A 24,322-nucleotide genomic window follows, 5' to 3' on the forward strand; every position below is an offset into this window, starting at 1 on the left:
GATATAATCATATTTATTGATAAGAGATAACACATTGTAGTTACACGTCATTTGCTACAACTAGTAAGTGAAAATTTAATAGAAACAAAATTTCCACAATTAAAATTAATTACGGTTGTTGTATTCAATATTTCAATGTACTATGCGAAGACATTTCCAATACTTAAATTAAATTAAACGTTATTAGTGTTATAATATACATTAAAATGGGATCTGCCAATAGTACTCAAATTCCGGGTGGAGGAACAGAAGGATATCATGTTTTAAAAGTAATGAAAAGTTTTATTAGAATTTATTTTTGTGAATAATTTATAATTATTTTAATTAATATATATAGAAGTATATTAAAAATCTTATCCAAATAATTCTATTCAATTATTATTTAGGTTCAAGACAATTCACCAGGTCAAGCAGCAGGTTTAGAAGCTTTTTTTGATTTTATATTGGCTATTAATAACACACGACTTGTAAGTTATATTAAGTTAATTTAGTGTTAAAACTTTAAAACTTACTATAAATGTCTAGATAGTTTAATAATAATAATAATAATTTCAATTACTAAGAAGTAGGAATTTATTTGCTTTGTATGTAATCAATATTTGATCAAAGATTTATTTTTAATTTGCTTTTTTTAATAACCTTTTTATTAAAATGTATTTAAAATTTTTTTTTATTCAAAATTTACAATAATAATATCAGTAGTAACCTTGACATATTATTAAACAATATTTAAATAAATTTTTAATATTATACAAAGTATGTTAAAAATGTGTTTGATCTTTATTAATTTCACAAAATCTAATAATAGATAGTATATTTTAGTTTAGGTCAAAATTTTGATTAATACAATATTAATATTATTACTAAAGACTATATCATAATAATAAATATTATTTGTCCATAAACTTTTTAATAATATACCGTTTTAATAGACAAAAATAATTTGGTGATCTAGAACTTGGCTTAATATAATAATCCTACATATTGTATCTGTATTACTCATTAAGTTGATCTAGGATTTTTTTTTTTCTGAGGGGGGATTAAAAGTTTTCATATTATTATATTCATAACATAGTTAACACAATGTATAGGATTTTATTTTAGGTCTTACATGCATAATATAACCTCTCGGCTCTCGCTCCCATCCCCCCTTGAATCTGTCACGGCTACATATGATTTTTGTTTGTTCATTAAACTAAAATTGTAATTGAAAACTATCCGACTTAACTCTTATGAAGGATATGATGGCCCCTATTTCCACAAACAAAATTCAATGATGCTTTTGATATTAAGATATCAAAAGATATCCTAAAAGTTTTGTACTTTTTCTAAAAATTCGGATAGTTTTTGAACACATTTTATATATTTTATTATATATACATAAGTACTCAATTAGTCAGTATAAGTAGAAAGTATATGATTAGTAGGGTTCAGAAATTTTAGAAGTTGTATATTGTTCTATTTGCTCTCAATTTTTGCAAGTTCATACTAGAAATCTAATCTATACAATAATGAGTTTAATAGTTGAAAATTTATTTTGCATATGTCATTAATTGTAAGGATAAAGTACATATTTAAGTAATATTCAAACACAAATTATACAATCAATCTATGTTTTGAAGAATATTAAAATTAAAACTCAATATTATTTAACATAGCTATTTATTATCATTGTTGCAGTTGAATATTAATTAAACAACAACATTGTGATACACTGATGTCCATTTAATTTCTATTGCGTTAATATTCCTCATTAATATCTTATTGTCATTATGTTATTAACTTAACTAATCTTTTTGTGTATTTGTTAGTAAAGTTGTTATACGGGTTTGATATTTGACAATATTTTTTTCAACTATTTGTACAGTTTATTATAAGATGTAAAAATTCCAACCAGTTTTCCACCATATTTTACATTTATTTTTGGTGCAGATGATGCTTAACAATATTAGATGTTTTTTTCTTTCGGAACTTTGAACATTTTTTCATGCATATTTCACAGTTTTCTTCTTGTATAATTTGGTTTTTTTAGCTCCTAAAACTTCTGATCTGTAATCATTAGGCTTTTTTAATCCCTAACAAGTTCAATTTATGGAACTTTTAAAATGATACAACTGAAAATTAATATATTTTTACATATTAATTTTTTTTACTGGGATATTTCAGAGTTTATTTTTTTCCGTGTTAATAATTATTGTTTTACTAATATAATTATAAGTTATAAACTTATAACCTTTATGACACATTATGTAATGTTATTTAAATTATCTACTTAACATGGACACTCATTTATGAACAAGCAATAAAAAGCAACTAATATTTTAACTCATGCACTCCATGTTATACGTCTAATAAAATAGGTCTTAATTTATTTAGTTTTAATATACTAATAACTAATATGTAAATTTAAAATTATTTTATTTTATTAATTTACAAATACAATGGATTTAATCATAAAAAATTATGTATTTATTGATTGATATAGTGGGAATTTATATTTATTGTACTATAATTTTTTTAAGGATAAAGACAATGATACTCTTAAAGAAATGTTAAAGAATGGAGATGGCAATGAAATTATATTAGCTGTATACAGCAGCAAGACACAAATAGTTAGAGAAGTCAAAATTGTACCAAATAGTAATTGGGGTGGTCAAGGATTGTTGGGTGTGAGCATACGATTTTGTTCTTTTGCTGGAGCCAATGAAAACGTCTGGCATATTCTTGTTAGTAAATAATCAAATAGTACTTAATAGTTTTGATTGTATGTTTATTTACATTTTTTTAAATATACAAATGTTTAGGATGTTCATCCAAATTCTCCCGCTGATAAAGCTGGCCTTAGGTCACATACAGATTATATAATTGGATCTGATTCTATAATGCATGAAAGTGAAGATTTGTTTATGCTAATTGAAGCACACGAAGGCAGGCCATTAAAATTATACGTCTATAACGTTGAAATGGATACATGTAGAGAAGTTTCAATTACACCAGATACTGCATGGCCTGGTGAAGGAAGGTAATTTTATCTGGCGCTTAATTTGTTTAAATAATATTAATTCTTAAAATTGTTTATTTTTAAAGCTTGGGCTGTGGAATAGGTTATGGGTACCTACATAGAATACCTGTTAGACAAGTATATCAAAATAAGGATATTCCAGCACCACCTGTTATAAAACCAGCTGTTGTCAACAATGTGATGGTAAGCTAATTTTTTATTAGTACGGTAGAGCATCAATTATTTGCTCAAATTGGGACCGAGAGGGTATAGATAAACAAATAACCATTTGATATAAGGTTAAAAACAAATTTACTGAGTGTATAATATACCTATAATATGATACATTAGACTCATTAGAGTGAGCCATAGTAGATAATAAAATAATTTTGTATTTCATAATATGTAAACGATAAAACAAACATAATGAATGATAAAATAAAATAAAATTTAACTAAAAATAAATTCATACAACAATTTTGTAGTGTGGATAATTGATGTGCGGATACTCAATGCTCTAATGTGTATAAAATTATCTTAATAATTAGGTTTGGGAACACTTGTTTCATTCTACCTTCTATATGCCTGTTATGGAGTGGAGCAAGGCTAGGTGTAACCCAAGCCCTATATATAATTAGGCTGCTGAGTATGTTTCATAATTAGAATAGAATATTATTATACAATTTAACGAAAGACTAATATCTTGTTTATTTTCATAAAATAATTTAGCTAATTTATTTCATTTTATAGGCATCTGCTGCTCAAGTACCACAAGTAATTAATCCACCAGTTCTGACACCACAACCACCTATTATTTCTGATCTTCCAGTGACTGTTAATAATTCAACTATTGAAGCAGAACAATTTAAGGAACAGCTACCATTGAATGAAAGCATTCAAACTACATCAATACCATTTATCAACAATACAAAATCTGAAATGCCTGCAATCACGCCAACAGATCAACAAATACCTTATTCAAGCAATTCAGCGCCTTTACCTTATTTTCCTCCACAAATAACTACATTTCAAAATCCTAATATTCCCACATTCCAAGTTTTAAATTCTCAGTATAGCCCCCAACAACCAGGTTCTACTTCTGAAACAATAAAACCTTATGTATTGACACCCCAAGTAACAAAATTACCACCATTTACATCACAAGAGTCTACCACTGTTTCTGCATCTGAAGAACAATCATCCATAACACCCGTGAGCCTCTCCGAAACTGCTACAATTCAAGAATTGAATAACCAGTCATCAAATGTATTTTCTCCACAGAGTAGTTATTCCCCCCAATCCCATCCTACTGATATTGGAGGTACTACAACGGTAGCTGATGTACAGAGTTCTAAAGACATAAGTAATTACTTCACACAGTTTCAAACTCAAGTCAGCCAATCAAATAGTTCAAGTACTATACCTATGTTTTCTGTGAAGAATTTTCCACAGATGTCACCTTTAGCACAACCTCTTGGTATATTTAATTTTTAGTTTAAGAGTACATCGCACCCACATATGTTGCCTTCGTCTTATACACGTATGACATAATACATTTTTGTTCACCAATTTCAATAGTGTGCTTTTAGTTTTGATATTAGAGTGAACTGACCTATTATAAAACTCTTAGGTAAGAACATTATTTGTGTTCTCTCACTTGATTTTACGATATTTTAATTTTTAAGTTAATTTTGAGCATTTTTAAATACTTATATTTTTCAAATATTGTAAAAAACCAAAGATATAACACAGATAATTTTTTTCCCTAAAAGTTTGATAATAGGTCAATTCACTTTAATATCAAAACTAAAAGCACACTATTGAAACTGGTAAACAAAAATTTACTATGTTGTACGTATGTAAGACAAAGACACGTGCGGGTGCAGCGTCCTCTTAATATTCAATATTCAATTATTCATGCTATTGACTTTTTTGAATCAAACTGAACTGTGAAAATTGCAAATATTTTATTTAAATTAAATTACCAATAATTTGATTTGAAAATTTATATGAACTTTAATCTAATTTGATAATTTATTAAAACTACTTACTTAATATTGTAAAAGAAGTTTTAGTGTTAAAGTTTATTTTAGGCATCAAATACAATTTAAATAGTTCAGTTCATTAAAAATTTGTTAATAAAAAAATTAGTAGTTTGGTTTTGTCTTTAGCATGAGTTTCTTACATCACTAATAATATCACCACAAAAAAATAAGTTTGCCATAATTAGGAATCTAGCATAACATGGATCAAAAATGAATTCATTATTACAATAAATATTGTTAGTTCTTAAATCATCACAAGTAATAGAATATTAATACAAATCTTAAGGAAGCATTATGAAGAATTCCTTTGCTGTTATCAGTTCTAAAGAGAAAAATAAGGAATATAACATAAAATTATTTTATTTTTAATCAAGTTATAAATTACATTGTGATAATTCCAATATTATTGATTTATTAACGTTTTATACAATACTTAAAAATATATTATATTATTTTATTTATTTGACATTTAGGTCTTTTTTTAAATTACATTAATTTGTGATTAATGGTAGACTGATACTAACAATTACAAAAATAATAATAATAAATAAAAAATAAAATATTTTAGTTATCTAAACTTAGCATCTTTAATTTTAGATAAATATACATTTTTCTAGACTATTTTGATAAATTAAATAAATCATATTATGGCAAAATTGTATGTATTTTATTTAAAGATCAATGATTTTTTCAGGAAATAATTATTTGAAAATGTCTGATCCTCAAACACAACCAGTAACTCCACAGCCTCAACCAGGTAATCAAAAATAACTGTGAACTCTACAGTGTGTGTTATGTATAAAATATTTAAACTAGTAACTTACCTTTATATTTATAATTTAAAATTACAAGCATTTAATTTAATGATCTAGACTATCCTGTGTATATGGAAATAATATTTTTGAATTTTTTACCCCCAATAAAAATAAGTTTAGAATCTATTCTAAATGTATAGAAATATGACAATACAAATCGGGATGAAAATAAAATAAATCCATATATTTTAACACTATTTTAATAATAATCATTAAACTATGGTTTATTTATTTTCCAGGAATCAATTATTCGGATCAATTTCAACCTTTGCAGCCATTACAATACCAACCAAGTAATTTATAACCATAATAACTCAGCTTTTTATTATTATAATTTAAATTGATATCACAAAAAAATCTAAAAATTAAATATGTTACAGATGTTTACTCAGGAATGCCACTTACAACTCCAATATCTTTACCTGGCATGCCACCAATAACTGTTAGCGCAACTTTACCTTATTCAGCTATAGAGAGCTTACAAATTGATCAGAAGAAAAATATTTTAAATAGTAATAGTTAAACACTTTTTATTTAGGTCATTTCTACTTGTTTAATTAAAATTAAATATTATATTTTTATCTTAATTATTCAAATTAAACCACAAATTGTAATATAAGAAAAAAATATTCAAATATTTATTTATTTATTTATAGTTATATAAGGACATTAAAATAAAAATTACACAAATTTTGGGTCTATGAATGTTTTTTTTGAAAATGCAGAAAATTAAAATGTACTTAAATCTAAGAAATATTGTATAAAAAATATATAAGAAAACAAATCATAAATTGGTAATGCTAAATTTATTTATCTTGATAAGCTTTATTAGTTAGTGTTCCCCATGTCAAGTTCTATAATTATTTTCTGAAAAAAATATATATATAGTTGATAAATATTATATAGTTAGAACTTAAAAAAAGAAATTACTTACCTGTGTTTTTTAGAAGAATGACGATCACCACTATCATCATGGCGACGTTTTTCACCTCCCGAAGAACGTTTTCCATGGCTTCCGCTGCTACTACTGTGGCGATTACTACTGCTATGATGATTACTGTTGCTATTTGATTTATGATGAGATGATGATTTATTTTTAGACGGACTAAAATAATAAAAAAAAATAATAATAAATAATAAAATATTTATATAATTATATATACTGGAACTCTAGCAATAAACATCATCAAGAGGTTTAAAAAGTTTTGAGTTGCTATAACAAACTGTAATGATAAAATTCATAAAAAATATTAGCATACTTTTTTTTAAAATTAAACTATAGAAATTATAACTTAAGTAAGTTATCCAGCATTGTCCAAGAGATAAAAATTTATTTACCTATTTAATTTCATATATAATATTATAATATAAATTTTAACAACTTATAAATAAATCTTAATGTATGGCACATAAACTATTAAAAAGTCAAGATTTTTTACTGAAAAACAAAATTAATGCCCAAAATTTCTCTAAAAAAAATGAGAAAAAAGTGATATTTGAGATTGATTTTGTGGTGAATCTTAGAAGAAATCAATTTACGATAAAAGAGGAATTTCGTCAAAATTAAAAATCAACTATTGCACCGACATTTAGAAGGGTTAATTAAAAATAAATTCAAAAAGTATTTATTGGCTTAAGAAAATTGGATCAAAAAACATCCATAACATTTAACAAGAAATAAGTTATATTATATTTGAAATAAAATAAAAATTTCTCCACAACAAATAAAAACTAATAACTAAATTAAATAGTTTACTTAATATCTAGTAATAATTTCCATCTTCACAAAAAAAAAATATAAACATAGAAAAATATGTTTTTATAAACTACTAAGAACAAACAAAACTATGCTATTTTTTTAAAAAATGTTTAATTGAATAACTAAAATACAATGATTAATATCATCATTTCTAAATACTTAAAAAAATAAAATAGCTATCAAATTTACCGATTTACATTAAACATACATATTTTTTCTTTCAAAGTAGTGATATTTTATTTGTAAATATATAAGCATTTTAAATGACAGATTTAATTTTGCTATGGTTAGAAAAAAAATTGCAGGCCCAATTTGATAATAGAGCTATGACCTATGACAAAATATTATATAACAAAAGAAAACGCTATAAATAAATTTAAAACATAAATTCAGCCATGAAGAATAATACAAATTATTCAAAATAATTTATTCACATATGAAGAAACTACCAACATACTATATGTGATTTAAAATACTCAAATACTTTTATTATTTAAATGCAGTCAAAATAATATAAAACATTATTTAACTGATCTAAATAATACTATACCTTGAATGACTGCTAGAATAAGATTTGCTTTTTTGAAATAAATTCTTTGGACCATTATTTGATTTTGAATTTGATAAAGAAAAATTTCTAAAATGTAGATATAATGCTATCATATTATCATGAAATACCTTAGATACAATCTTGATTTAAAAAACAAGTTCTTTATTAAAATACCTCTATATATAAAGAAAACAAAAATGTAACTTATATTTATTATTAAATATAATAATTTTATATTCTAATTTTTGCAACCATAAATTGTTCAAAATGTTAACATCAATTACATAATTTTGTACTCAATAATTTTTTTTTAAGTTAAAAATAAAAAAAAAACAGATTTACTTAATTGGAAATTAAAACTCCTTAAAATTCAAAAGAATCCTCAATTTAGAATATTATACAACATAAAACTACATTACTATCTGCGATAGTCTTATGCCAAACTTTAAATTTATTTAATGAAGTTTTATTGAACCGTTAAATATTTTTACAGACGTGTTTGGGTAGCACAAATTGTACAATAAAAATATAGTGGTATTAAACATGATAACAAGATTTGTGTAGAAACTTATCACAGAAAAAGTACTATAAGGTCTATTGTGACAATTTACTTCTGACACATACATGTGATAACTGAAGGATTATCGAATGATTCAACTTTAAAGAGCCGAAATCGACCTATCAGTGTTTAATGAGCTGGTAACTTATATTTTAATGGCTCGATAAAACTATTGAACATTTAAAAATTATTTAACGAATTAATACAATTTTAATCATTCATTAAGGCGCTAACGTTTAGTGAACGTTCATGCAACCCGGTAATAGTAATGATTTTTTAGAAAACAATTAATAACTTTTAACATTTTTATAAAAACATGGCTATTGTTAAATAAACAATCTATCTTTACCAAGTCAATAAATTATTTTTCCTCACATAATTCTCTAGTAACAAAACTGATCATGTAGCTTTATAATGCTGTCAGAGAAAATTATAATATTTACTTGGAAGATAGGTAAAAAATGTAATTCAAATAAACATTTTAATTAGAGCTTAAAAGGTTGTTGAAAATAAGCCAACGACTAATGTTAGTTTTTATCATTTTTTAACCAAAATCATAACCAAAACTGATAAAATATCTACTTATTATTTTGGTTAATTAACAAGAACAATTTTAGGTTTAGTTTTTATTTATATTGAAAAATTAATTACAGATTTGTATTATTCTATTAAACTTAACATAAACACTTCAATAGTTAGATGAGATTTTATGATCCTACAGAAACAAATATATTCTTATTCATTTCTTTCAAAATTCTATAAACTTAATTTCTAAATAATAAACTTGTATACTCTGCATACAGAAAAATTATACTCTCAGAAATTCACTTAAAAATTACTAATATTTTATAAAATAATTTATAAATAATACAGTGCCCAATATTATCAAGTGTTGCAACAGTAGGATAGTCAAAGATATTTTTTACATGAAACCATTGAAAATAAAACTACTATACTAGACTATTAGAGTATTATTTTTTAAGCACTTATACATTGCTATAACAATAGTAATAAACATACACCAACTTTTGAAATTATAGCTATGATAGTACTTGTTCTCAAATATATTGATCGGTAATTTTAGAAACAAATAATCAAAATATATTGGTAAACACATTGTAATGGTATTAGATATATACAGAAGTTAGGACTAGAATATGGAGCAATATAAAATTCACAATAATACAAATATTTCCATACCACTATTTGACGTAAATTTTGCTAATTTTATGAGGCAATAAGTTCTACTTAATGAAATCACTTAACTATAGAATCTTTAAAGAATCCATAACTTATTAGAATTAAAAATAAATACCTAAATGATACCAAAAAATCATATTATTTATAATGTTAAAATTACCTTATATTACAGCATATCAGAGATAATTTATTTATTTTAAGAACACTTAAAATCAATTTTAAAATTATTAAGTAAGAATTAAGCTTTAATAGTCAAAATTAGATCAGTGTATTAAATAATAATATATATCAGAAGTGGCCAACTTTAATAGACTTGCGATCGACCTCCGAGATTTTCTAGGTTGTCGCGATCAACCAAAAAAAAAGATTGTCAATGTGTGTTAGTTCTTTTATTCGATATCTGTGTATAATCTCGTTTTATTTATTGCTTTTTTCTAAATATAATTTTTATATTCCTGAGATATACAAAAATATATAAATTTACAAAAAAAAAAAAAATATTTTAATTGTTTTCTGAAAAAAATTCAAAATTCTATGAAAATGGGAAAAGGTGTCGCGATCGACTCAAATTCATCTCGCGATCGACTGGTTGTCCACCCCTGATATATATAATAGGTACCTAAAGTTTTGTATATACTATATGTTAATATTTTATTATAGATATAAATGAATTTAATTTTTAAAATTATTAATATTAATTATGATCTGTACCTGTGCTTATCACTGCTTGACTTTTTATGTGATGAGGAACTGTTGTAACGACTTCCACTACTACTACCCATTTTCTTTTTTGAATATTCGTCTTGAAAATCATTTCTATCACGATCTTCCTCAGCTGCTTCTCTTTCTAAATCTGACCAATCCTTTCCAGATTCATCAGAAGAACCAAGTTCTTCCTCTGTAAGTTACAATTATTTATTTCCAAATCAATAAGTTTATATATATCAATAATTTGTAAAATATAATACCATCACTATCTGAATCTTCTGAAGCTTCTGAATATTCAGATCCATCATCATCTGACTCTTCAAATGATTCTACATCAGATGGCTATAAAATAATACAAAAATGTTTAAGCGGAATGATATTCAACAATATTTTTAGACATTGAAACAGAGCAATGAATTAATTGATTATACAATGGTGTGTTTATTTTTTATATCAATCTTTGAAATTTGAAGCAGTAAAAATTATTACTACTAAGAACTTAGGGTGGTGGTTTCTAACAGCAAAATGTATCTAGTTGGCATTATAAGGAATTAAAAGTAAAAATTCTAGTACTTTTCTTATAAATTAAAAAAAAAAGTGGGTATTGCACTGCTGTATAGTAGATATGGAGAGTAGGTCACTATAATGGATATTTGAATGCAATGACAGGTATTATTATACACGAAAAACGATTCTAAAAAGATGATTTGTCAATCTAGGATAATTAGTAGGATATATTATATGACTACCTATATTTAAATTGTAACAAATCGTTATTTTACTCGATTTCATAAAAATATTAATTTTATATGCTCTTACATTTTTTTCTATATTGACGCTGGAGTTTTTTTTACAGTTATTTGAAGAAAAAGTTATGGAGAACATTGTGTTGGGTTTTTAACCTTAGATATAAATTACAAAAATTTTATGAATTTTCAACTTCAAAATTCCTTGCGTAATTACGTAATTTTGACATACATTGTAAGCATTTGAATTTTTAATGCTTATAAACAAAAATTGTGAATGATTTTTGTTTTTTTGTTTACTACAATAAGAACAATTTATAATAAACCTTAAATTAAATTTTAAAGATTTTTTTGAAAGCCAAATTATTTTATCAGCATTTCAAGAAATAAGATTTAGAAAAATCGAAAACTTCAATGGTCTATAAATAGTTTAAATGTAAACATTTTGTGAAAAATTCAAGTATTTACAATGATTCGTTATTGAGTCACAGCAAAATCAAAAAATCAATTTTGTCGAAAAATGGTTATGCATAAAAACTCCTGTTTTCCTGTTACTTTTTCAGGGTTTTTCCTGACATTTTAGAAAACTACTGGAATTTTTTTACTTTGATCTCCCAAAGTACCAAATAAATTCAATTTCCTTTTCAAAGAGGGCTGTAGTCAAAAAATAAATCCCTATTATTACTCCAAAACGTAATGATACACAAAAATAAAAATAATAAAATAAACACATCATTGAAAAACCAATACATTCATCCCTCTGTTCAGAATCTAAAAAAATAATAAAGAGTATATTTATGCGGAAGCAGTTTTTGAAAAAAACTATTTTTGTATAGACATTTTATATCATATTAGGACGAAATAATATATAAAAATGAAGAATAACATTATATATTATTTGGTTATAATTTAGTAATTATTCATGTTTTAAATATAAGTTTTGGGATTGATTGATGTCCAAACAGTATAATACCAATTAAATAAAATTTTTTTTTTTTTTTATAGTACTATACTGTGGAATTTAAATTACAATTTTGGTAAAAATATTTATCAAATTTACTTATCCAATAAAAAAATTACAGATTGTAAATATTTCTTTTTTATTAAAAATATATATATATTTACTCATACATAATTTTTGAAGAAAATATCTGTCAGTAAAAAGTATTGGACATGTATGCCTGCGATAACAAATATCCAATAGATATAACTGGCTATATTGATACCAAAGCTAATTATAAATATAATTAGAAAATTAAAATTAAGAAAGAAAATTACATTTAAAGTAACTTTCTATCCTAACGAGTTGAATACAATGCATAAAATAATCTAAAAACAAAGTAACTAGTTTTTTTCTTAATAGTATTTTTATTACAAAAACGTATATTATTTGGTTATAACTTATAATTTAGAAATTATTCATGGGGGATAATTTTTTTTTGTATATATTGAATAATAATTAAATAGTTAAATAATAATAAAATAAAAAGTACAATGTTTTTTGGAAAAATGGATTTAACCTGCTGTTATATGAATAGTAAAACAAATTACTTTAATAGTAATATCAAAAAACACAATACTTAGTTGTATAATAGATCTTCTCTACTCAGAATTGTTTTTTGTATACTAGATATATCATTGAATAAATTTATCAATACTTTCATTACAGTGGTCAGTAACCCACTCAACATCTACAATATCATACAGTGGTACCCACTTTCCTATATTTTTTCGTAGATTTTTATTGAAGGTCTTAAGATAAGATGAATATAATTACCTCATATGGTTCATCTTCTTCTTCTTCTTCATCTGCTGCTCCTTCTTCTTCATCAGATTCAGGATCAAGGAAAGTCCAACCTCCATTTTCAAAAAAGCCCTCTGGATCATCAGTAATTGTTTTCATAATTTTGGTCCAATTTAATGACTGAATACCTTCAGAATATCGAATGTCACATGAACTATTAAAAAAACCGAGCAATTAATTATATGTAGAAAATTATGTATAATTTCTTATAACTTAACTGCAAAACAATAATGTTTATTTTCTGAGGTAATTTCATTGGTTAAAAAGTATTTCATAGTTTTATTTAATATGTACAATATTATCTAATCTGGACAAGTTAATATATAATATATAATATTATGATAAAAAAATAACTATTGATACTAATATAATAAGTTACAGCAAACCAGCCCATACCTTACACAACACTTGTATTTCTTTGTATAAATTATATTTTAAGTTTTTAAACATTAATAGTCTTACAATTTTTTTTTCATATCATTGTATAGTAGTATGTTTACCCTAGGTAAATACACTAATTTGTAAAATTTAACACTCAAGTTTGAACATTTTTTAACTAGCAAAAAAAAAATAAATGAAAATTGTTTTCAAAAAAATAATCTATCTAAATCTATAAAAACAAATTAATTCTTAGTTTAAACACACAGTATACAATGTGTCCCAGAAATTCTATATCACTATTAGTATTATTGTAGAAAATCAATTTTAATATAAATTAGTAATAACATACTTAAGCCATTCTTTAACATGATCCAACATATTCATTGGTATAGCATTAACCATGACAACTTTTTTTTGGTAATCTTTAAAAACAAAAATCATGTCAAAGTTTTTTAAATGGAATTGAACTCTTTCAAAATGAACCAGTTCAACATCTTCCAAAGTAATAACAAATGGTGGCCACTCGGTAAAATTAACTAGACACCCACTAGTAGGTTGCAAAAGAACTGTGCTTCTGAATGGTGCACCAGGAAAACCTAAATCTCTAAATGGAGTATCAAATTCTATTTCTTGTTTTGTTACAGTTTCCACCTAAAACCATTGCAATATGTATGATTATACATAAAAAAGTTGTAAAAAACTATAATTATTCAATAAATATAAGTAAAATTACTTTTTCACAGAAACTTTTAAATGCAGTTTTTAATTTCACACGCAATTCACGCTCTGATTGTTCGGCAGCTAAATCATCTCTATCGTGCATATGTTGGTGTTTACCCAAGTCTGTGGTTATTTCTCCAACTTCGGTATAGAATTGTACATCTAAATGCTTTTTCTTACCAAACATGATAGCATGCTATCAAAAAAAAAAATAAATAATATTATAAATGTATTTTTTATATAATATATTTAATGTAATGATTTACTTTCAAATGGAAATGTAACAATATAATCATTTCACCATCACAAGGTTGGAAGAATGCATTTTTAATATTGTTGTATAAAATGTCAACTTTATCACCTCTTACTGAATTATATCTAAATCCATTAGAATGGGCTTCCAAAGTACCTAAATTAAAAATATTAATTTAGTTATATGATTAAGCAGTTATTTTAATGATATATGTTACCAGTCATCCTTTTGTTTACAATATTTGGTCTTATGTACAAGTCTTTCAACTTAGGATTACCCTTGTTAACAGATAATACCAATGTATCTTGTTTTACTAAATCTTCCTTCTCTTTTTCTTCAGCTTCTCTAGTTTTAAATTTCTTTTGTACTTCTTTTATTATACGATAGGCATTCATTAAATTTGTAGAAGCTGTTATTTGTTCACCAGGTTCTCTTGTATTAGAACTTCGATAAGTTCTAAAAAAAATAAAAAAAAATTCATAAATGTAAATTTTTTAAATTGAATATTTCCATTACTTACAGTTCTTTAACAAACATTGCTTCAGGATTTTGAAAATAACTTTCACCCCTTGCCAAGGCAGCTCCAGGATGGAAAAAGTTAATTCTTAAATAAGTATAATCGCCTTCAACACTCTGAGAAATATTTTTGATAGTAAATATATGAAAAGGAACAGAAATACCAAATACTGGAAGTATAACGGTTTCATATTTTTTGTCTAAAATCAAAATTTATACAATATTTAATTAAAACTAAAAGGTATGATACTAAATAACTATGTTATTGCGTTTAAAAACTAACAATTATAAATCTAAAATTATATATTATTTATCCTATTTCTGTACTTGTTATTTGTTACTAATCTACTTGTTCTTATGCACACATCAATTGATAATGAAAACTGATGTTTTAGACAGCACACTACATGCATACACTATTGACCACATTCTGTATATATAGACCTGCCATTTTATGGATTTGCCTAATAAATAACTCCGGAAACTAAGTCCCCGAAAAAAAACCCTATGGTAAAAATCCATAGTGTTTCTAACTAATTATAAATGTGCAATACAATGTCAATAATTTATAAATATAAAACAAATAGTCAATGTTTTCAATCACGGTAAATTTGTTTAAAACAGTGGTGGCCAACTACGGCCCGCGGGCCAAATCCGGCCCGCCATCATTTAATATCTGGCCCGCGAAAGAAATATAAAAAAAAATTTAATATAAACTCAAAAATGTCTGAACTAAATCTATCTCCACCAATTGGAATTCACTGCATTGTTCACCAACAAGCACTATGTGGGAAAGTTTTAGATTTAGAAAATGTTATGTCTATTGTAGTACAAATTATTAATTTTATAAGATCACATGAATTGAATCATCGCCAATTTCAAAATTTTCTTTCAGAAATAGAGTCTGAGTATAAAGATGTTTTATATCACAGTAATGTACGTTGGCTAAGTAGAGGAAAAATTTTGAAAAGATTTTTTTTCCTGCGCCATGAAATCGAAATTTTTTTAATTGAAAAAAATAAACAATATACACAATTAAATGATGGTGAATGGCTATGGGATTTAGCAATATTAACTGATATAACACATCATCTGAATTTGTTAAATCTAAAACTACAAGGAAAAGAAAAACTCGTAAGTACATTGTTCGGTTCAGTAAAAGCTTTCCAAAATAAATTATCTTTATTTCTAAATCAAATTGAAGAATTAAATTTCTCCCATTTTGAATGTTGTGCTACTTTAAAAACAGAAGATTGTGGTATATTTCCAAAACAAAGGTGCATCAAAATTATTAACACACTTATTCGTGAATTTGAAAATCGTTTTAAAGACATTCGAACTAAAGAACCAATTATAAATCTATTTGAAAATCCATTTAATATAAATCCGGAAATTGTCGAAGCTTCTTTACAATTAGAAATTATAGAACTCCAATCTAATAATTCTTTAAGAACAACATTTAATAATTTGACAAGCTCTCAAAATCTTGTTCAGTTTTATTCAAATTTGTCTGAAGAAAATTTTCCAAATGTTCGGAAGTTTGCTGCTAAGATGTCTTGTATATTTGGTTCAACATATATTTGTGAGCAAGTATTTTCAACGATGAAAATTAACAAAAGTAAAACTCGATCTCGCATCACAAATGAACATCTACACGCCGTTCTCCGAGTAAATTCTACCAAATTAGAACCTAATATTAATTTCCTCTGTCAACAGAAACAAGCTCACAGTTCACATTAACAAATTAATACATTTTAAAATATGTTTTGTAAATATAAAACGATATTTTGTATAGTTTATATTTATTTTTATATGTGTTTTAATAATTTATTTAAAAATCATTTTTAAAATTGAAGCTGATTTAATTTTGGCCCGCGGTAAAATTTTTTTTTTTTTTTATGGCCCGAGTTAAAAAAAGTTTGGCCACCACTGGTTTAAAATATCAATAATATATAAATAAATAAAAATTCATAATAAATATATAATACAATTTCATTAATAAAATAATTTTAAACAAATAGTCAATTTTTTCACCTCACGGTAAGTGTCTGTACTTATTGTATATCTAATCGATATGACAGACAGAACTTGGCACTGTGCTCCAAATCATTTTTTGTAAGTATACAATGATTTATTATTGAATCCAAATTTAACATTATTTATGGGGACATAAAAATTGTACGTACGCATGTTATAAATTGTATTATACGCAATGACATAATACTAATATGTATTTAGATTAATTTGCAAAATCTTATACAAAACCTCATATGGGGTTATTTTTTTGTGGTACCTATTTAGTGGGATAACAGAGTGCCCCTTATTTGATACTATCAACTTACCAACATAAATTTTAAGGTCTTTTACTTCTTTTTCTTGTGGCATTTGGTTACGATTTTTATAAGAGACATTAGACTTTCTTATTTTTTGAGCTTGCTTGCCACTTGATTGTTCAGCTAAACGTTGTTTTGCAGCTTCATTTAAAGCAACAGCCAATTCTTTTTGATGTAATTTACGTTTTTCTTCACTTGAAGAATCCATCTAATATTTTAAATTAAAAACATTTATGTTAATACCTTTCAGATAAAACTTGAAGATGTAAATTACTCTAAGTTTTGATTCTAGAACTGCTGTTCTCTTTCCTCGACTGACAATTGGCTCTTGTTTTGGTTCATTTTCTTTTTCATCATCTTCTTCATCATCTTCATCATCATCATTTAAATAAATAGCAATATTCTTAATCTTTTTTTTAGATGGAGTTAATAAGGTTGCTGCGGTGTCCTAAATAAGTTTATGTTTAAAAATAGAATACTGAAATATTTAGCAATATTTTGTATTCACTGATTGTTTTGATATAATTGTTTCATGCAGATTTAATTAAAAAAAAATTGAATAATGCTTACTTCATTTACTAAAACTGTATCTCCAACATATAAAGCATACACTTTGCTTTCTTTATCAGCTCCATCCTTGTTTGTTAATCCAGATAAACCAACACATAAATTATAAACTTGACCTTTTTTAACACAAGCAGTAGTCTTAGGAGCTATCATTAGAGAACTTTCACGAAATTCAATACCCATTACAAATCTAAAATTATATATTAAAATATTTAATACAATTTTGAAATTGAGTTATTAAATTATTTATATAATAAAAACTAATACCCAAAATTTTTTGTTAGTAAGTCTACAAGTTTTGGTTTTTCCTTTTTAGCAAATTCTATTCCAGAATTATAAACATCACATAACTTATTACCAGATTTTAATTTTGACATTAAGATTTCTTCCAAACTTACTAAAAACTCATAATTTGACTAAAAATAAGAAGACAAAATAGTTACAATAGTTATAGTTTAAAGAAAAATATTTAATATTTACTCGTATTTCTTCAGTAGGATTGACAATCATTGTCCTTATGAGATTTGAACAATACGATTTGTATCGAGTTCCTAAACTGCATATTATTACTCCAAAATGTAAAATATTTTTATCGCTGTAAAAATAATGAAAAAATATGATAAAATTCATAAGACAATCAGGATTTAATATACCTAGTTGCAGAAAATTTTAAACTATAATTTCCTCCACTTTGAATAATAGGAGGATAACAAAATTCTAATTGAGATGGATCAACATTTGCTGGCAAATATTTTTTGTCTGTCAGTGCTCCTTCTAATCCTTCAACTAGTTTTGTATGTTTAACTTTCTAAACTTATAAACATATAAATTAATAAAAAATTTAGAGAATTAAAGATAGATGTTATTACCTTGTCAGCATCGATTATTTCCATGATTTGTTCTTTAAGGTACTTAGTAAACATATCAACTGAACTTAAACTAGCTTTTTTTATCAGTGTGATTTCATTTTCAGATTTTATACTTAAAATATAACCAATCACAGAACTTATATCCACCTTTATATAATATAAAATGAAACAATTATATTAATAATAAAAACCCTATTTAAAATATAAAATATAAAAACAACATACATTATTAAAGTTTTCTTTATCAAATTCTGTTCTCCATGCATCCATAAATGTACCTGGATATTTTTCTTTCCCAAAAATACCAACAGATTTACCATTTTTACTGTTTTTAATAGCTTTAATAAGTTTTTCAATGCTATCTTTATCATTCCCACCCTGAAAATAATAACAAAATTAAAAATATACACAAATACTATTCATAAACTCTTGATGGTAATTTGTGAATCGATAATATTGGGTAATAGATATTATGCTTTCAGAATTAAAGCAATCTACTCTTTATAATGTATAATTATTTAAAAAAAATAACAATAGATTTTCTAATCTTTAATAATAAACTGATTATTTTAATTATGTTAACTATTAACTTATATTTTTTACATTAAATTAAAATTAAAATGAATTACTTTTTAGCTTGCAATGTTCACAAGCAAGCACTAAAAATTATTTTAAAATACTTTAAACAAAATTGTATCAAGTACAATAATATTTAAAATATTACCTGTCAAAAAATACTTAACATGAGGAAAATATAAATAAAATGCATTAATAATATTAAACAATTGTAAAATTATTTTATAGGTATACAAACTAAGGTTCTTATTTTTACTAAACTTACTTTTTCTCTCGTAATAAGTTTGACAGAAGGACAATCAGCATCTTTAACATTTTCTGCTGGTTTTAAGAACTCAACTTTTTTTTTACTAGCTATGATATGCACTCCTTCTGATGTAAAAACTGATACAGTGTCAGTTAGTTCATAACCAAATAACCAAATCTGAAAATAAAAAGTAGTAAGTTAAAGTTATTATGTTAAAAGTGAATTTATAATACTAATTTTATAAATTATTTAATAACTTTTAATACAAAGATGAGCCAGATACAAACTGCTACCACTCAAATATGCAATTAAATAAAATAAATTAACAAGAAAAATACATATTTGTAAACAATTTATTTTATCGCATATTGAATATATTTTAAATATTTGGTAAACAATATATTAACTCATAATAATAAGTATTTAACTATTTTGCAAAATTATATTATAGTTATATATTCCAATTAAAAATGAATTCCATCATAATAAAAATAAACACAAATTTAACTATTTAAAATTAATGTATTGAATAACAATATTTTTGAAAAGAAATTGTTTTTTTCTGTGATAACATTTTTTGAACTTTAGGGGAGTTTTTGATAGAAAATTACACTTGTTCATTCTTAGAGCAGGAAAATTTACATACTATCAAATTTCAACAAATTTGATTTCACAGTGATTCAAAAAGGAAAACTTTAGAAACATATGCTACACATATTATTTTAGTTTATTCGTGTTATTAATACAAAGCATGTATTTCTTATAATTATTTAAAAAAATTAGAAAATATGAATGCATAATGTTTTAAATATAAGTTTTGGGATTGACTGATGTCCAAACAGTATAATACCAATTAAATAAATTTTTTTTTTTTTTTATAGTACCATACTGTGGAATTTAAATTACAATTCTGGTAAAAATATTTATCAAATTTACTTATCCAATAAAAAAATTACAGTTTGTAAATATTTCTTTTTTATTAAAAATATATATATATTTACACATATATAATTTTTGAAGAAAATATCTGTCAGTAAAAAGTATTGGACATGTATGCCTGCGATAACAAATATCCAATAGATATAACTGGCTATATTGATACCAAAGCTAATTATAAATATAATTATAAAATTAAAATTAAGAAAGAAAATTATATTTAAAGTAACTTTCTATCCTAACGAGTTGAATACAATGCATAAAATAATCTAAAAACAAAGTAACTAGTTTTTTTCTTAATAGTATTTTTATTACAAAAACGTCTATGATCTGTAAAACGTAAAGCTTCTGAGTAACAATTGAATTTAGAATTTTTCAATAATAGTTTGGTACATTTCTTATATTATTTTCTATAAATTCTTTGTATTTATTGTAATGCACAGTTTAAACATGGCTATATATTACATAATTTATAAACCTAATAAATATCTAATTATTCATTTAACAAAAATACTTTACACTTGAACAAACCGGTTTAAACTTTAAAATAAATAAATAATTTCTAACCTCGTAAGTTTTTTGTTATTTTGTTTCAAAGTTTAACTAGTTAAAATAAATGTCTAACCTCTCCAACTAAGTTGATACGCTATAATAAAGTGCAATATAATTTGCCACAAGAATAATATTGACATTTAAATAATAGGTATACTAAAACTGTATTTTCATTTTTTGTTTCTATTTTGTCACTATTCTAATTTTTGGCTTAACATTTTAAGGCTTTAGTATGTTTCACATCAAATGTGACTTAAGACAACCTGGGTGATGGTTTATACTTAAATCAATGATTTGTACATTTATAATACTAAATAATAGTTGTATATATATAATAATTTTTAATTTCCCATTTTAATTATGAGTTACTAGAGTGATCCTACCAACGAGAAATTGTCTCTCGGTGCTCTATGACTGAGTCGAATTTGATGTCAAACATATTAGTGTTTAAATGTATTTTTTTTATTTTATTTCCTTTTATAAATTTTGTCATTCAAACTACTTGACTCACATTGATTACAGTAGAATCCGCTTAATTGGGACACATTGGGCGGTGACATATTTGTCCCCATTATACAACTGTCCCGATTAACCAAATAACTAATAAACCGATACATTCGTTCAGAACTATGCAATCTGTCCCTATAAAGCGGTTGTCCCTTTTATGTGGTGTCCCAAATAAGCGGATTCTAGTGTATATAATCATTTTTTTATTTTTAGCTAGACACGATTTAATTTTCAGTGAACATTTAAACAAAAATGTAAAAGTGCTATGAATTCATTTAAAATACAAACAAAAATACAAGCTTACATGAAAAATAACTATTCATTATTGTCTCAAGTCTCTTTCATTTAATGATAGGGTTGAAAAGTACTGGTATTAAAATTAATATATATTTTATTATTTTATGTTTCAAATAAATCCTAGTCCTATTGACTATACTTTTGATCAAAATTTCAACAGTGGAAAAAAAGATTTGTGACGATGTTTCCCTCTTCATAACTCATTTATGTACACTGTTAAATTTTAGTAAAATCTAGTATCAAAAAAAAATATATCTAATTGATAAATTAACGTTTACTTTTTAAATAATATTTTTGGTACTGGTTTGTTATCTCCCCACCATCCATAATAATAATAAACACATCATATAAATACAAAATAATGAGTTTATTTATTAATATTTATGAATCTAATAATTTTCTAATAATCTAATAATAAATTAAAAAATGTATAAAAATGTTTATGTTTTCTGTGTTTTCTAAAATTCTGCTACATCTTTTAAAATTGTTTCAAACGTATCACTTTTATTTAATTTTGATCACCACATAAATTCAGCCATGTACAAGACTAAAAAAATGTCGAACAAATATGTACTGTGTGGTATATCAGTTTGAATGTTTGATCATTTGTAATACACATCTATGACAGTTTTTTTCTTCAAACTTTTTGATTAATAAATCAATAAATAATAAAAATGGTAGGAATGTTTTTTCGTTAAATTATAATATCAATATAACGTCAAATTATTAGACGTATTTATTATTATTATGGATAGTGGGGAGATAACAAACCTGAATAGCTATTGGTAATAGCCTATTACAAATCAGTACCATATTTTCAGCTATTTTGTACTTTATACCGATAGATTTTTAGACAAACATTAAAAGATAAGTATATTGATTTTTTTTTTTAATTCCATAAACTATAATTCAACTATTTTTTTAGTATTGATTGTTCAAGTAGTTTCTATTACATAGTATATTTACCTGCAGAGATGATGATTTACTATACATAGTATAGTCATCAACTCCTACGGCACATGTAAAAGCATCTACATCACTTAAAGCTCGTACGTTTTCATCTTTACTATTCTGAAACATAAAATATTAGCAAATTATAAAATGTTTAAAAATACCATAAAACCTATAAGTTATAATTTTTTAATAATTGTTAGTGAATATAAATATATTCACTAACAATTATTATTATTATTTTTATTCTAAATAGAATATAAAATTGGTTTTATTAGGTGATTAAAATTAATGTTGGTTTATAAGAAAAATTTTATTATTCATTAAAAATAAAAATATAAATTTTGATATATTATAGATTATTTACTTAAAGAAAGTATAAAATAATACCCCTTAACCATAATATTTAATCCAGACTTATATGTTTGGAGTATAAACAATTTCACTATGTTTGCGTAAAAATAGAATAAGTAAAAAAATTAATATACTAAATTTTGGTGTTATCATGATCAAAAAATTAAAATATAGAAAATAACCATAGGGTCCCAGTGTGAGTAACGGTACCTCAGACTTCAAATAATTATAAACCTACATTTTAAAATATACTATATGCATTTATTAAAGGATTATTAGATAATTGTGAGCTAACTAAACAAAAAATTATATTTTGCTTTGATAATTATTGTTTATTCAAATAAATGTAAGATTGACAATGTTTTTTTTTCCTATACTATAATCCTTTAAGGCTAATTATTTTATTAGTAGCATCAATATGTTTAAAACAAACTGTTATTGATAATTAGCAAATATCTATTTCATTTATGGGTAATGAAAATATATTTATATTTTTAAAAAAAATGCAAGTAATCATAAAAGATACTTGGAATAATTTTATTATTTTATTTTTTATAGATTCTCTCTATACCAGCACAAATTAACGAAAGTGACAACTAAGAACGCTCCAACGGCATACATCTTCAAACTAATGCCGTATCAGTAATATTAGGAATAATAAAATAACGTTTATAAACATAATTATAATTACCTTCCAATAATCGTATAGATGTTTTAACCGCCTAAAAAATGTTTCTTTATCTAACGCTAATGACGGCATTGCTGAAACACATTCAAACTTAAAGTAACTTCAATTTTTTTAATAACAAGATACCAGAAATTATACTAATGACAAACACGTCAAGTTGACGACAGTATTAAGTTATAGCGTGTCTGCGTAAGACATCGACATTTCCCTCTAAAAAACCTATGTATTCTTTAACCTATCCTATGCTCGAACATCAAGTACTAACCAGAAATTTTATTTACTGGTTAAAATATCAACAAAACAAAATAACGTGATAACGCTTACAAATAGTTGTTTGTTGTAGATGTCGCTTATTTTATGTTCAACTTTACAGTGATCCCAACCTCAA

General features: G+C 24.4%; 2 protein-coding genes across 6 annotated transcripts; one reads left to right on the forward strand and one right to left on the reverse strand.

The window, feature by feature from the left end:
- Positions 1-35: 35 nt before the first annotated feature.
- On the forward strand, positions 36-6,560 carry LOC132930935 (Golgi reassembly-stacking protein 2). 4 transcript variants are annotated; one of them, XM_060997056.1, is made up of 10 exons: positions 36-269; positions 387-467; positions 2,523-2,726; positions 2,805-3,022; positions 3,088-3,205; positions 3,752-4,213; positions 4,283-4,478; positions 5,741-5,803; positions 6,101-6,154; positions 6,242-6,560. In XM_060997056.1, exons 1-10 carry the CDS (start codon positions 207-209, stop codon positions 6,382-6,384), a joined length of 1,602 nt encoding a protein of 533 aa, XP_060853039.1. In that variant the 5' UTR covers positions 36-206; the 3' UTR covers positions 6,385-6,560. The 4 variants fall into 4 exon arrangements, with proteins under 4 accessions (XP_060853039.1, XP_060853041.1, XP_060853040.1 ...); XM_060997058.1 differs by having other exon boundaries at positions 4,283-4,364; XM_060997057.1 differs by having other exon boundaries at positions 3,752-4,364.
- Positions 6,470-24,184, reverse strand: LOC132930934 (FACT complex subunit spt16). 2 transcript variants are annotated; one of them, XM_060997053.1, is made up of 22 exons: positions 23,938-24,184; positions 22,908-23,012; positions 19,668-19,826; positions 19,052-19,204; positions 18,827-18,973; positions 18,611-18,765; positions 18,438-18,552; positions 18,225-18,373; positions 17,961-18,147; positions 17,665-17,838; positions 17,400-17,598; positions 15,062-15,257; positions 14,759-14,997; positions 14,555-14,697; positions 14,302-14,484; positions 13,918-14,219; positions 13,161-13,341; positions 10,898-10,979; positions 10,641-10,827; positions 8,171-8,257; positions 6,796-6,966; positions 6,470-6,728 (listed from the first exon to the last, which is right to left on the reverse strand). In XM_060997053.1, the coding sequence occupies exons 1-22, from the start codon at positions 24,004-24,006 to the stop codon at positions 6,722-6,724; spliced, it is 3,390 nt and encodes a 1,129-aa protein (XP_060853036.1). In that variant the 5' UTR covers positions 24,007-24,184; the 3' UTR covers positions 6,470-6,721. The 2 variants fall into 2 exon arrangements, with proteins under 2 accessions (XP_060853036.1, XP_060853037.1); XM_060997054.1 differs by lacking the exon at positions 8,171-8,257 and having other exon boundaries at positions 23,938-24,182.
- Positions 24,185-24,322: the final 138 nt, after the last annotated feature.

The sequence above is a fragment of the Rhopalosiphum padi genome, chromosome 4 (assembly GCF_020882245.1).
Source record: "Rhopalosiphum padi isolate XX-2018 chromosome 4, ASM2088224v1, whole genome shotgun sequence".
Lineage (NCBI taxonomy): Eukaryota > Metazoa > Arthropoda > Insecta > Hemiptera > Aphididae > Rhopalosiphum > Rhopalosiphum padi.